At 35.3% G+C, this 15,801-nt stretch overlaps 1 protein-coding gene across 1 annotated transcript in view; it reads left to right on the plus strand.

The window, feature by feature from the left end:
- The window catches only part of GAREM1 (GRB2 associated regulator of MAPK1 subtype 1), a 172,769-nt gene that overhangs the window by 133,269 nt on the left and 23,699 nt on the right, over positions 1 to 15,801 (plus strand). The window contains exon 3 of the mRNA XM_015595791.2: positions 6,144 to 6,274. Within this exon, the coding sequence (XP_015451277.1) occupies positions 6,248 to 6,274 (27 nt within the window). The 5' untranslated portion in view covers positions 6,144 to 6,247. The remainder of the gene's footprint in view (positions 1 to 6,143; positions 6,275 to 15,801) is intronic.

Below are 15,801 nucleotides of genomic sequence, written 5' to 3' on the forward strand. Positions count from 1 at the left end.
TTTCGAGACAGGTCACCAGAGTTGAGTAGTTGCGACAGATACCATTTAGCCCACAAAACCTAAAATATTTACAGAAGTTTTCCAACCCCTGCAATAAAAAGTCACATATATACTGTGACCCAGTATTTAAAATGTTACATCAAGACATTTGATATATTGAGATTTTAAAGGCATTTGTGGGGTGTAAGAAATGTAAAATAATTATTTGGTTTTAGATAATTAAACAGGAAAATGTTTAAAATAGTAATATATGTACACAAAGAAACGTATAAACTAAATTATTCCAGGACAATGTGAAGAAACTATGAAAAATAAGAGAGAGAAGTTAACTGACTCTTGGATATTCGATAAACAGTTAAAAGAATGAATGAAAGGAATCTTTTTCTGATGTACAATCTGTTCCAATATAAAACTTGTAACATTTGGTCGTATTTAGCTGTTAACTTTATTTTTATTCTTATTCTTTCATCTGTTTATGTTAATTGTGCTTAGAATAGTTTCTTAGAAATGTTTCCATCCGTGTGTAATTTTGAAGCCTTCCTGTCCAAATGACAAGCGCAGGTGAGATGAGAAGTTTAGAATTTATACGGCCAAATATTGACACTATAGCCATACCAAATATGATTATTTATTTGGTCCATAAGCCAAAATATATTTAGGCTGATAATAGCATAAGATCACAAATACAACAGAAAAACAATTAAAGAATGCTTACAGAACAAGCCCCCAAATTGGGAGAGAAGAAAAATGGTGTTAAAGGGATAGGGATAGTTATATCAAGAAACCCAGGCTCTATTATTTGACCTAAAATATTAGCAATCATGATAGGCAGGGCAAAAAAAGAGAGTATAAGAGTTCTAAAGCTCTAATTTCATGAGAGAAAACATCTTATTTTGTCAGGAGACACATTTTATTCCCTAAAAGGACTCTATCACCTCATCTTTATTTAAGGACTTGAACAGTACCTGCACTCACAATTTTAAGAGAGCTCGGAGATATTATAGACCCAAAGAGTCTAATACAGCAACCACTAGTCACGTGTGGTTGTTGAGCACTTGTAATGTAGCTAATGTAAACTGAAGTGTGCCACAGTGTGCAACATACACAGGATTTAAGAGTTCATATGACATAAAGGATAAACTATTTCATTAATGATTCTTATATTGAATTTAGATATATTGGTTTAAATAAAACATTGTTAATAATAATTTTACCTCTTTGCTTTTTTAATGTGGCTACTAGAAAATATATAATTGCATATGCAGCTTGCATTGTATTGCATTATTCTCTAAGAGAATGTCTCATTTGGTACAGAAGTGTTAGGTTGCGATGACACATCTTGGCCTATGAATGCATTACTGAAAGGACAGAATGGTATTAAGCCATGTAGCTTTCAGGTAATCTCTTAGCTCAGAGATTGAACATCTGCAGACCACTTACTGAGCATTTAGCATACATACAGATCCCCCAATCCTATAAAAATTTTTCTAAAATATTGATCACAAATTTAAAATTAAGTTAGCTCATAGTAATGGAAACAATGATATTATTAGTAGGTTTTCTTAAACTATACCTGGTTTAATGATAGACAGCTTGAATTCCGTTCTAGTATCAAATCTATCATTTCTTTCCTTAACCTTTCTAGCAAATTAGAAAATATAAGCCACAATTACAGATCATTGGAAATGTTGGCAAATTTCTGGTGTCTCTGTCACATGGTTCTGGATTTTCCACCTAAAATGGACTTATAAATTTGAACTTTCACTGACAACTACTTTTGTCCCTTTGCGTATCACGATAATGAAAGACTGTCTATTTCGTCCTGGAAGATAATTTCAACTGCTTATCTAATCTATTCTTCGGTTGGACTGGTCCCTGAAAAGTATTTCTTGAGGTTCTGTACGGTATTCAGGTCATGATTTTTAAGTAGACGCATAATACACCATTGCTTTCTTACTCTGATGAGTGAAACATTCATCTACTGTTCATAAACAAACAAACCTGTGTATAGTAATATAGTGCACCTTTTATTTATAACTTTGAAAACCTGCAGTTACAAATGCATTGCTTCATTGTTTGCCAATCCCAGGATTAAAGTAATCTTCTGTCTTTTGTTCAGTAAACATTTATTAATCACCTATTGCATGTGAGACATTGTGCTTCCCTGAGTTTAGACAAGTTGAATTTGGAGCTAATGGGACTTAAAAGTATAAATATCCAACAGACTCCTAGAGATATGTCTCCAGTAGTTAAGTGAAATTTAGACTGTGTCAGATATACTTACTATATATTTATACAGTTATTTACACAAGAAAAATTTGATGTTTCACTTCACTGATTTTTAGAGGTACAGATTAACACGTGAAAGGAATGTTGTTTAATACCCATTGAATTATCTAATTTAAAAAAATAGCCAGTGGTGATAGATTGTGGTCCAACTAGGATGCATGTAGGCTACTGGCAGAAATATGAATTGGTTTAGATATTTTGGAAAGCAGTATAGCCATGTGTGTTAAACACAAAGAATTGTGTGATACCCTTCAATTTAATAATCCCACTCTTTTTGAATTATCCCACTCTTTTTGAATTATTTCAAGAAGAAGAAACAGAGCTGAGAGTTGCTAAATGGTTACTTGTATACTAAATACTTTAAATGCATCATCTCAGTTAATCCTCACAGCAGCCCTTTGAAATATCTTTATAGGCAAGGAAACAAGGCTCAGACTGATTAGAAATTTGTCAGTATCATAAAACTTAAGTGGCAGAGTTTGCACTTCAATTTAGCATCTGCCTAACTCAGACTAATTGTGTAGGAATAGAAAAATAGTTCAAATGTAGGAAAATATGAGAAGGAACAGAGTACAAAACTGTAGATTCATCTTAATTATTAAGAATTTATACATGGACTAAGTAGAATAGAGACAAATGAAAAGTTTGTTTTGGTGGCAGATTTTTTTTTTAAATAAGTATATTGAAATTGCCATAATCTTTTTGATTTTTTAAAAACTGTTGTTTTGTGAAAAATTATGTAGTTAACATTTTGATTGTATTTTCAAATATATTATTCATACCTCTGTATACTTCCAAAAAGTATGTGAACAATTACATTATGTCTAGGTACATCCTCTAGTTTGTCCTCATTGCTTACCATTTATCTCCTGAAAACGCTCCCATCGAGGTCCATCAGCAAAATCCTATATCCTTAAACTCTTCTCTGAAATTATTTTCATCTTGTTAAATTGAAACCTGTATATGCCCTAAAAACACGGCCACCCTGAAGCCGTCCCAGGGCAGCTCTGTTTTCTGCCCCAGAGTTGAAGGGGTGTAATTGGTCTCTATGCTCTTCACTGCAACCTTGAACATTGATTCCACTTCAGTCCTCCCTAAAAACTCTCTACTTTAAATCTTATCATCAAACCGTATCACCCACTACCCCATCCTCATTATAATCTTCCGAGCCCAGGACTCCTCCCTCATTTCTCCATAATTTTCACTCCTGGCTCACCGCCATTCCCTCCAGCAATACTTCTTTCCTTATTATAGAGGATTTCAGTGCTTATATATATGATCCTTCTAATACTCCTGGCTTCTCAGTTCCTTTAGCGTCTCACCACCTCGGACTTACCTCCCATGCTTGCCTCCTAGACCACATTATCACCAAATACTGCATGCTGCCGTTATCTCAGTTGTATGCACGCCACTCACTGATCACTCTCCTCTGCCTGGCTCTAGAGCTCACTCCCTCCAGGGTACAGAAATCAGCTCCATCAGAACCTAGCATCCATTAATCCCACTGCCTTTTTTTCGTCTTCTCCCTCCCTCCCAAGATGTTGCTTCAGCTCAGTTCCCTGGACTCTTGTCATAGTCACTCCTTTGCATACATCCTGACTCCTTTGCCCTCTCTCACGTCTCATGCTCACTTGGCAATTTCACCATCCTCACTGACTCCAAATCTTTGCCTGCTCCATGCCAGCTCCTGTGAATCATACATGAGCGGAAGAAAAAACACAAAACCATATGTCTGATTTCACTGTTATTTGTTTTAATTCATGACCATGAACCTCGTGGGAACTTATGGCCGCCCAGCAGTGATGGTATTCACTTTCACTGGACTTTTTACAGTCTTTGCGTTTTTCCTTACCCTCCAACACCTCCTCTCTCAACCTTATTCTCAACTGATACTTTCCTTCTGACTTTTGCTGGAAGCAATAAAAGGGAACGTCCACCAGCAGCCAGTGAACTTGTCACTGATCAACTTGTCACTGTAGAAGGCCAGCCCCTCCACTCCGATGTCCCCCTGCCTATGCAAGGATGCGCTCCAGTAATTCTTCTCATCTGTTGATCATTCTCATCAGCATCCGTCATATTTAGGAAAACAAAAACACTCCCTAGGTCTCATTTCACTTCCTCCCTTTAGCTACCAGTCCATATCTCTTCTCCGTTTCCTAGCAGAACTCCCGAAGACATCATCTGGTGTCCTTGTTATTCCCAGGTCTCCTTCATCATTCTCGCTTAAATCGAGTTCACTCAAGCTTTTGGCCCAACTATTCCAGTGCTCACATCAAGCTTCCCAATTAAATACAAGCTACTATATCTAACAGTTCTCAGACCTCATTTACAGTCCCGTCAGCAGCATTTGACATCACTCTCACTGCTCCTTGAAGCACTCAAATCACCTATGCAGCTCCTAGAATGCACTCCTCCTGGATTTTCCTCTTACTCCCCTACCTGGCTCCTAGATTGTACTCCTTCTGGATTTTCTTCTTACTCCCCTGGCTAGTCCTTCTCAGTCTCTCAAGACTCAAACCTGAGGCCTCTTCTCTGTCTGCACTTATGCCCAGGGTCCTCATCATTAAAGGATTGTGGTTGTCAGAATCATCTATGTGCTGATGACTCCCGGATGTTTATTTCCATCCAGACCTTTCTCCTGACCTCCACACTTATAAGTCCATCTAAGAGCTCTTAGGATGTTTCGGTCTAACAGACATCTCAGACTTCAACCTGTCCAGACTGAGCTCCTGATCTTACCCCCACCCCTCCAAACCTGCCTGTCTCAGTTAATAGAAGCTCCGTTCCTTCCGAAGCTCAGGCCAAATCCCTAACACTTTCTCTGTCCTTCCAAACCCCTGCCATTTCATGCCTGGATTATTGCAGGATTCTTCTAACTCTGCTTCTATGCCTTGTACCTTTACAGTCTGCTCTCAAAACAGCAACCAGAGTGATCCTTCTGATTAGATCACTTCTTCTAATCACGCTGATTAGATCACTTCTTCTCCCCAGTGGTTCCCCATTCCACTCAGATTTTTTCAAAGGCATATACAATCTGGCCACCTGTTATTGCTCTGACTTTTCTTTACTTCTCTTTTTTCTTACCTTTACTCACTCCATTGAGCCACATGGCAGCATGTCAAGCAAGCACCCACCCATCCACCCAAGGGTCTTGGCGTAGGCTGTTATCTGTGTTTAGAATTCTGAGAACTCAGTTCCCAGTGTTGCTTCAGATACCAAGCAGTTCGTTGTTGGAAGGAGGCTCACTACCTCCCACCCTCACCCAACCTCTTTGTGCTCAGGCTTCATACTTGTGCTGCAGCAACATTACAAATTATAGCGGCTCAGGAGCCCTTAGCATTCCCTGTGCTGAGCAATGATGAAACCAAGGATTTCTGTGAAAGCTGATGGTCCACTGTATTATTTCATTCTATTTGCAAATTTTTAAGACACTAATTAAAAAATATTAGTTTCTCCAGGCCACTCAGCCTTGGTTTTAGAATATAATATGTGTGGGTGTTATCACTAAATGACGAGACTTACTGTTAAAAACAAAATGAGCAACCATTTATAAAGATTAAGTTTTCACTTTGACATCAAATTACAGGTGAGCATCCATTCAGTTATGGGCCTTTGGTAACAAACTCTGAATGTAAGCAAAAAGAGAAAGAAAAAAAATACACGTCTGTGGTCATTTTTAAGCTTATTTTTAGGAAAACTTTCCGCCATGGTAACTTTAAAAAAAAAAAAAAAAAGATAATGATCAGAAGCCAGCAACAAAGAACAGCAGGAGTAAGGAAAGGGGATGCTGTCACCACGGTGACAGCTGTCCAGTGTAAACATCTCACATCTCTTCCGTTTATCATGTATTCTAGGACAATTCAAGCTGCTGGAACAAGACCGAGATATAAAAGAGCCAGTGCAATATTTCAACAGTGTGGAGGAGGTGGCTAAAGCATTTCCTGAACGCGTGTACGTCATGGAGGAAATAACATTCAACGTGAAGGTAGCTCTGGAAAAACCAAATATTTATCCTCACTAAAATAATTTAACTTTCAGGTCTTTATGTATACAGTAAGTGCTCATCTGGGCCTCATAGGAAAGTTCCATCTTCCTAATGTGTAGGTGTCAATGGCCAAAACTGGTCTTTTAAGAAGTGCATATGCTATAGCTGACCTGATGCCCAGACAGGTAACTATACTTAATTAGCATTATCTTTTGCTAGGATAATTGTTAAAGCAGATAATTTTTTTTTTTAAGTTGGACTTTATTCCCTAATCTGTGACAATTGTTTGGCCAAATCTTCTGTGAGGCCGATTGCTCCGTGTGTAGGAGCAGGCAAAAGGCATGTGAAAAATCAAATACCAGACACTTATTTAAAAAGAGAGACTTCCAGAGCGTGCCCTGATATCAGCATACATTTATTCAATTCTTTGTAGACTTTTTGTATCAGTATATATAGGGAAAATTAATACATTGAATGTTGCCCAATAGGTATTTACTGATCCTTGTTCATCAGAGAAAAGCTAAATAGTATTTACTGTGCAATATTCATTTTGCATCCTTAAAGGGACAGTTCTGTCCCCTTCTACATGTTGAGTGAGCTCCTTTGGCTGGCTTGCTATTGAAGAGAGACTAAACAGAAAATCAAAGCCACCAACTAGGTCCAGCCTTATTACCTGTAAATTCACTGCATTTTCTTCAGCAGTATCTACAATCACACGAACACATTTTAGAAAGTGTTTAAAATGAAGGGATCTTTGTTTAACTTCATTTTGGTAGGAAGTCAACTGAGTCATGTTCTCTGAACATTTCAAAATTTAGAGGGCAAGATGCATGTTTCTTAGAAATCCACTCTATGTGAAAAAAAGACTGCACGTTATCTTAGCCCCAAAATGCAACAGTGTCTTTGTGTGTGAATCACTCTACCCATACTCCTCAGGAAAGTGGAGAAGTACCCAAGACAGCCTCCTTACTGGAGAGGCAGTTTTAGTCAGTTGGCTAAGTCATTCTCCTTTCAGTTCTAAAATACAGCTGCTATAGTTTACTTTCTTTAGTTTTATCATTAAAATGAGTAAGATTTTGTGTATTGTGAAAATTTTTACTAAACAAATTATGCTTATATTAAAAATATTTATTATAATTTTTTAAATTCTTCAGCAGCCAGTCTGTGTCATCAAAACGACTCATATTCATGTACATTGAAGATGTGTGAGAACATGTTCATTTTTAAACTTAACCAAGATTCGTTGGCCAGAAGTTAATCCTATTCCATTAGTGTCTTGATATGATTTAAATTTCTCCATAAAACATATATAGAATTGCCTAAATGGAAAGAAAAACATTAGAAAGGAAAGCTAATACTTTAACTCTTTTTCTGAAAACATTTTACTTGCTGATAAAGGATGAGAAATCAAGCATAAAAATTTTTTATGATTTTTAAGATTTCGTCGTGTTAAATTTAACATTCAGTCTTTTGTGGCATATTTTTAATGTGAAAGATTTTTTAAAGATGCCTCTAGCAGCTATTTTTGTGAATTTGTATGAAATTGGCCATGAGTGAAAGAATAGCAATACATTTTGATCATTTGATCATTTTTTTAACAGGATGTGATTATATTGATTAAAATGTATAGAGATGTCATTTAAAAGTTAAGCATAACAATGTGAACGTATTTAACACTACTGACCTTTAAAATGATTAAAATGGTAATTTTTATATTACATGTATTTTACACATAATATTTTTAAAGAAAAAAAAAAGGTTCAGAGGCACAGATAAGAGTATGGAATGCAAGCTTATAGCATCCATAGAATTGATTGGATTTGGGTTAAGTTCCTGTGCTAGCATACACAAATGTTAGTACCTGTAGTCTATTAGTTATGAACTTTTAAGATGCCCTCATATCCAGCCTTCACTAATCATTAACACATTAGTCGATTCCGTTCAAAGAAGAATTAATAAAGGAGCCTCAGGAAATTTGCATACAGAAATACACAAAAATTTTTGTACTTAGTGAATAAACATCCACATAAATAAATAAACCAAGGAGCTTTATGGAAAAGATATCTGGAGACTACATGGACCAAAAGAAAAAAATCATGGAAATCATGGAAATCATTTCTTGAAGAAATGATTATCATGTGATTGTATATATATGCGGTGTTTAATGTGAGAGCTAAGTGGAGGTAAGGAAATGGTATACTTGGTTATTACTTCACCCAGAGAAAAAGGACAAAAATGAAAAACAGTACAACTTATTTATTACAACTTCTTCATAAATACAGCTATTGTAAATATTATTAAATATTATATAATATTAAGTATTAGGTAAATATAGCTATTATCCATGATGCAGTTTTTTAAAAGATAGTATTCATACCTCCTTGGAAAACTTCTCTCTCTCCTCTCTACTTGAAATACAGCATAAATTATGCAAAGGGATTAAACAACAAAAGGAATAACTTGCAGTTAAGAATTGATAGCTAACTGGCATCATGATAGTCGAAAGGCACATTGTTTAGAAATTTCCCATCACACACTTTTTCACTTACTCTTATTTAGTACTTTATACCCAGTGTCTTAATATTAAGAACTCAGTACATCATTGATATCATCATTGATAGCATGGAGTTTCAAAATACTCCATCTTCAAATACTGTTCAGGAATGTACTACATTGGTACTTCGTGAATTTTTTAAAATGTGTTCCTGCCTTTCAAACTCAGCCCAGTAATGATGAGAAATTTTCCCACACATATATTTTTCTGCCATCGAAATAATGACTAAAAATTAAGTTTTAATTTAAGTTCTGTCTTTACTGTGACATTTGTGGAGAGAGAAGAAAGAAAGGCAGCCTTCAATTTGGCATTGGGTGACATGCAAGTCTCTTTAACTGGGTAAAAGGTATCTTGACTTCACTGCTGTCACCCACAAGCTTTCTACATTAAAATTACTGCTCTCAAATCAGAGGGAACCCAAATACCCTAATCTGGATGCTATAGTGTTGCTATTTTCATTCTAGCTAGCGAGGTCCAAGTTTTCAGCTGTTCCAGCATAGATATTTCCCCAGAGGCAAAATAACAAGTTTGCATTGTCTCAACTGGGGAAGTGCCCCACTCAGGACTTGTGAGATTTCTATCAGATGTGGAGCACAGTCACCACGTCAGCGTGCTCAGACCTCTTAAGAACCATTACCATGTGGTCTGGGGCAGGAGCTGAGCTGGCAGTCCTGCCACCTGCATATCAGCTCCTGATTACTGGGTTTGGCACCTGTTTTTGGCACAGGTGTCAGTGTCTAGTGGCAAAGCTGCTGTAGTGTGTGACAAAGGGTTTCAGGGTTGTCTTTTTTTAATAGGAAAAAAAAATCATAAGATTCAGAGAATTTAAGTGGTAGCTGAGTTTCTCAACTCTGAGAAAAATGACCAAGAGTAAAATAATAAAAAATTATAAATAATCCAGCAGGACAGAAGTTTACAGATGTTGAGTTTTTATAATCATTAACTTTTAGACCTGGAAAGGCCCTTCTACATTGCCTAGTCCTACTCCTTCTTTTAACGAATATGAAATTAAGAAACAGATATTAGCTGACTTCATTGATTCACAAGAAGCCACAAAACTACTTAGCAGCAAAGCCATGTTTCCTAATTCAATCCAGTTTTATTTTTTCTCCCTCACATTCTATTTGTGGATTTGAGATAAGGCTCACATTTGTGATCGGAACGTCCTTTCACATTGGCACAATAGCTTATACATTTAATTTGTTTTCTTTTTTGAAAATCTAAATGTGTTTAATAATTATTAGCCAAATCCTTCTGTTTTTCTATATGTGAAACACTTATGGTCTGATATACAGGATTTGGCAGCTTTATGAATGTTACATGCGTTGATTTTTACATCTTATTTCATACCCGAGTGCCATGCCAATATTTTACAAAATAAAATCCTACAAGTTAACAATGTTTTCTCTCTATCAACATCGGTGCAGTTTCTAATTAGATTAGCATGTGTCAAAATCGACCCCTTAAAATAGACTACTGTAAAGTGTTAACTCAGAATTTTAAAAATATTAACTACTATTAACAGAGAAACAAGACCAGAGTTGGGGTTTTGCATCGTAGCTTGAAGAATTGTTAGAGATATGCTGAAGTAGCTAAAATGTGTCACTGATTGAATAAGCAAAAGTTTAAAATGATTCATACAAATTTATGCTGTTTTCTATTTTTTCCAAGGCTTCTAAGTTACTGAGAATCAGCTAGGTTTCCCCCCACCACCAGAGTCATAGATTTGAGGCAATTTGTGTGCCTTTTATCTTAACATATTAGTTACCCTACTTAAAGTTGCCATCTGAAAAAGTGCTGAAGAACTAAAGATCTTACCTCTTCTGCCAACTAGTCTGTATCTTATTGTCATACATAGTTAAGTTAAACATATGTCATGTTACATTCTTCAATCATTTGAACAGAACAAACTGTAGACAAGGCCTTGAAAATACATTAATAGAGAGGTTTTCAACTGCTTATGATTCTATTCTTGTCATCATTATTTTACTGAGTGCCATCTTCTGATCATATTTGTCTTTTAAAAGACAAAAACAGCTTACTAGTAGCCTTTGTTCTACGTTCATCGGCCATCCCATGGTCATCCTCTCAGGTAATAAAAAATAGTGGTGCTGAAACATTAGTGTTCTTTGGGGAGTTTTTTGTTTTGTTTTGTTTTGTTGTTTTAAGAATGTAGCTTAATCATAACCATCATTCCTAGTTTAAAATACTATTTCTAGTTTCTATCTTGACAATTCAGAAAAGGAATCTCCTCGTGGTATTTTTAAATGCTGCTTTACCATGGGGTATTAATTCTGAATGGTATTATGAACAGTAAAACCCAGATAGTTTCCTGGATTAGACCTATTAGAGTTGTTTAGATAACACACTTTGAATTACTTCCTCTCAGGAAACATTGAAACTAGAAATGCTAACCAGGCATGCATACCAGAGCACTTAGACAGAACACATTGTTTCTTTTACTATTAAAAAAATAAAAAAGGAAAGAAATTATGCAAATAAATCACATCTATAGAAACCAGAGGAGACTGTTAAGCTCAGCTGCCAAAGGAAGAACGTTCATTTATGAGATTCTTCATCTGTCACTGGCAGTGACCACAAGATTGGTCGGTCCGTTAGTCTCATAATTTATGCAGAGCTAATTGCTAGCATTAATGGTGACAGCAGAATGAGAGCATAGAATTACAGCTTGTACTCACGTATGTTATGCACTTTTATTTGTGGGAGTAGGAATAACTTCCTTTAGAAGTACACACATACACGAAAATGTTGACTAAACTGTTGAATGTGCCCAGAGAGTGACATTTACTAAAGATAATTTCGATCTATTTAATCTGTGCACGTACTGTCTGATTTGTGTCTCAAAAGCTGTGTGGACATTCTCTTTCAGTTCGTTTGGTGTGAGGTACTCACTAGACCTAAAATTTATTTGTTGTGGAATGAGTATGTTTATAAAGGTAAATTTGGAAAAATTCAATAAGTATCAATTTAAAGAGCTAGAAAGAAACGTATCTTTGTTATTTCTTCACGTTTGAGCAGCATTGTTGGCTCCTTGTATGTTAACTGGAAATAATTTGTTGTACAAGAGTGAATGTGTGTGTTTCTCAAATCTCATGAGAACCCTGTCTCTCAACATCCCTGTCTCCATCCTGATCCAAATGGATGAACTGCCAAAGTTTTTTACAAAGTTCCAATAAAAAGGAAGTATAGCAATGCAGCTGAGTATTTTGGAGACTTGTCCATCCTAAAGCGGTATGTTTTGAATCATTTCAGTATGTTCACTTCCTTTGAGATATAACTATAATATTTCAGGCCCTATTCTAACATTAAGTTTTATTCTGGGATAATACATTCAATAAAACTTGAGCAATCCATAGTGCAGAAGAAAGGATGATGCTTAGAAGTAGTGGTTTGTGCTTGAAAACAGTAATGAGTGGAAATAGAAACCAACATGAAAATACAGAGATGTGGAAAGCAATGTGAAACAGAATTCTAAGAATTAAAATGTTTTTATTATTAATAAAAGTGATAACAGTAGTGGCCTCTATTGAGCCTACCATACACCAAGCACTGTGGGAAGTTGTTTGTATACATTGATGTAGCCTGCAAAGTAGATGGTGGTATCCCCTTTAATAGTTGAGGAAACTGAAGCTCAAAAAAGTAAAACACTTTGTTGAGGTCACCTAACAATGAAGGCAGGATTCAAACTTAGCGTTAATAGTATTGTACCAATTAATTTCCAAAGGCCATGGGTCTTTCCGTTTATCTTTACCAGGGGTCGACAAACTTTTTCTGTAAAAGGACAAAGAGTAAATATTTTAGAGTTTGCGGGCCGTAGTCACTATTGCATCTACTTGACACTGTCTTAAACAGTGAAAGCAGCCATAGACTCTACATAAATGAATGGCCATAGCCGTGTCTTTTATTCACCAGGTAATGTGGTGGTCCAGATTTGGACTGTGGGCAGTAGTTTGCTGACCTTTGATCTATAGCATTGTAAGCTTAACTAGATAGATGCTAGCTGAAAGTAAAGCATTAAGGATAAACTAAAAGTTAGAATTAATAGCAAATAAATCTTTATAAGGACTCTTGGTGACCCAAGTCAAGAGAATAAAATAACTGAAACCTTGAAGCTGCAGGTCCTATAGGAAAAGAAAGTCAGCCCTCAAATGTGCCAAGTACTTTCATTCATAAATTATTTATTAGCTTGAAAAAAAAACCCTTAATCTATAGTCTCCAAAACTGTCAAGGTCCTGAAAAACAAGGAAAGACCAAGAAACTCACAGATTAAAGGATTAGATGCAATGTGGTATCCTGGTTTTATCCTGGAACAGAAAAAGGACGTTAGTGGATAAAATTAGTGAAATCCACATAAAGCTTGTAGCCAAGTTAATAGTATTGTATCAATGTTAATTTCTAACTTTCAGTAATGTACCATGGTTATATAAGATGTTAACAGAAACTAGGTGAAGAGTATACAGGAACTTTACTACCTTTGCAACTTTTCTGCAAATTATCCCAAATAGAAAGTTAAATTCCTAAACTTACTCCAGTGTAGAAGCCCAGGATCCTTGTGAGGGCAAGGTGAATACTGAGTCTGAAAGTAAGCACAGTTAAGTTGAGGTCTTTTTTAAAAAATAATAATAACACTTAACTGAGTCACCTAAAATGAACTTCTGAATTACCATTAAAACAATATCGTGCTGCCATTTATGTACTGTTAATGACTCCTACAGAGAAATTCACTTCAATATAGAGACGGCAGAGCCATTTGTTTTTTATAGCACTAACGTTGAGTGACAGTTTGTTTGTTCTAAAGGTTTAAATTATACAGAGATGACCAAGAATAGTGAGTAAGGAATTATTTACAAAGATTGTTAATACCTAGTTTTCTAAACACATACTGATGAATACTTGTCAGTAAGCAATATGAACGTTATCAGTCACTTTACCCAAATGCTTTTTTACTAACATAAAAGATAATAAGTCAGTCTTAGGCTTAGGCTTAATGTAAGCCTGATACTGAAACCTGATAAAGATAACATAATAAAACTGTAGACTAATCTCTCCTGTAAGTAAGACACATAAATCATAGATCAAATATTATCAAAGAGAATTATGAAATATAGTTTCAAGAGCACCATGATCAGATAGAGGTTATTTCAGGCAGGTAGCATATTTTAATATTTGGGAATCTATTATAATATGAAATCGGTACATCAAAATTAAAAATAAAGATATGACCATCTTATTGGATACAAAAACAGCATTTGATAAAAATTTCATTGATTGTGTAAGATACGATCACCTAGGAATACCAAGAGAATCAACTGAGAAACTGTCGCACTGAGATTACTGGACATACAGAATAGCAACAAACTGTGTTCAACAACTATGTATGAACAGCAATGTTCAGGGATTGATAAAGAAGGCAAACTCAAACACTAAGACGGGAAATAAAAGATCTGAATAAATGATGAGAATTATGTACCTATTTGGAAATACTATTGTAAAGATGTCACTTGCCCTAAAAACACTGCAGATGCACGTCCAATAACATTATGATGCAAACCATGAATAAAATGATTCTAAAGTTGATCTGGAAAAATAGGTAGGCAAAAATGTCTAAAATGCTCTTAGTGTTATTTTTTTAACTTTTTATTTTGAAATAATTTCAATCTTAAAGAATTATTGCAAGAATAAGATCGCCAGATTCACCAACTTTTAACATTTTGCCACATTTTCAATCTTCCTCTACCCCCAAATATACATTTACATACATATATAATTTATTTACATTTTTTCTTTGTCATTCAAGAGTGAATTGCATACTTTATGCCCTTTACCCCTTAATACATCACTGCATATTTCCTAAAAATAAGAATTTTTTTATATAAACAGTACATTCAGGAAAGCTAACAGCGATGCAAGTATTTTTAGTTACAATCTATATTACAAATTTACTATTGTCTCAATAGCATACTTCATAGCATTTTTTTTTCTTCCAGTATAGAATTCATTCCAGGATCAGATACTACATTTACTTTTCATTTCTCTTTATTTTTTCTTTATTTAATCTTCTGAACAGTTCTTCTGTCTTTCAATCACATGGACGTTTTTCAAGAATACACACCAGATATTTTGTAGAATATTTCTCAATTTGGTTTTGTCTGATAAGTGTAATGTTAATATTTGAACTTCTCAGGGAATCCCATCCAGAAGCACACGACATGGGTATGCCTCTCTTTGATGGTGTTAAATTTGGTCATATGGTTAAGAAGTTATCCAGTTCCTCTACTCTGTAGTTACTTTAATTCCCCTTGCAATAAATAAACATTCTGGGGGAAGATACTTTAAGACGTGCACATAACCTACTCTTTAATCAAGCTTCTCCTATAAATTTAGCATTCATTGATGATTCTAGTATATAATCTTTACTATAATAGTTGCAAAATTATGGTTTTCCAGTATTACCACTTTTCTATATTTGTCAGCTTTTCCACCTTTTTTTTTTCATTTATTCATTCATCTTTTTGTTAATAATATGGACTTATACATTCCTATTTTATTCAACAGATTGTAATTCATTATGGTCTTTTATTTATTGTGATACTGAAAATGTCCTAGAGTTGGCCAGTGTGGGCTGATTCAGGCTGGCTCCTGTGTTCTATGACATGTTCCCATCATCTTATGAGCACTTCTTTCCTTTCTGGCACACACAACAAAATGTTCCAAGCTCATTTTGTACTTTCTTGTGCTAGCCTTGTAATCAGTCATTTCTCCAAAGAGCCCTGGTTTCTTTTGGTGGGGAATGGTTTGGACGCTAAGTATATTGGATGATAGTGGGAGTTTTTGCTTTAAGTCCCTTGAAAAGAACAAAGCTAAGAAATATATGTGTGTGTGTGTATGTGTGTCTGTGTGTAGTAACTATATATATATATATAGTTACTACACACAGACACACATACACACA

This window comes from Pteropus alecto, unplaced genomic scaffold, assembly GCF_000325575.1.
Source record: "Pteropus alecto unplaced genomic scaffold, ASM32557v1 scaffold146, whole genome shotgun sequence".
Classification (NCBI taxonomy): domain Eukaryota; kingdom Metazoa; phylum Chordata; class Mammalia; order Chiroptera; family Pteropodidae; genus Pteropus; species Pteropus alecto.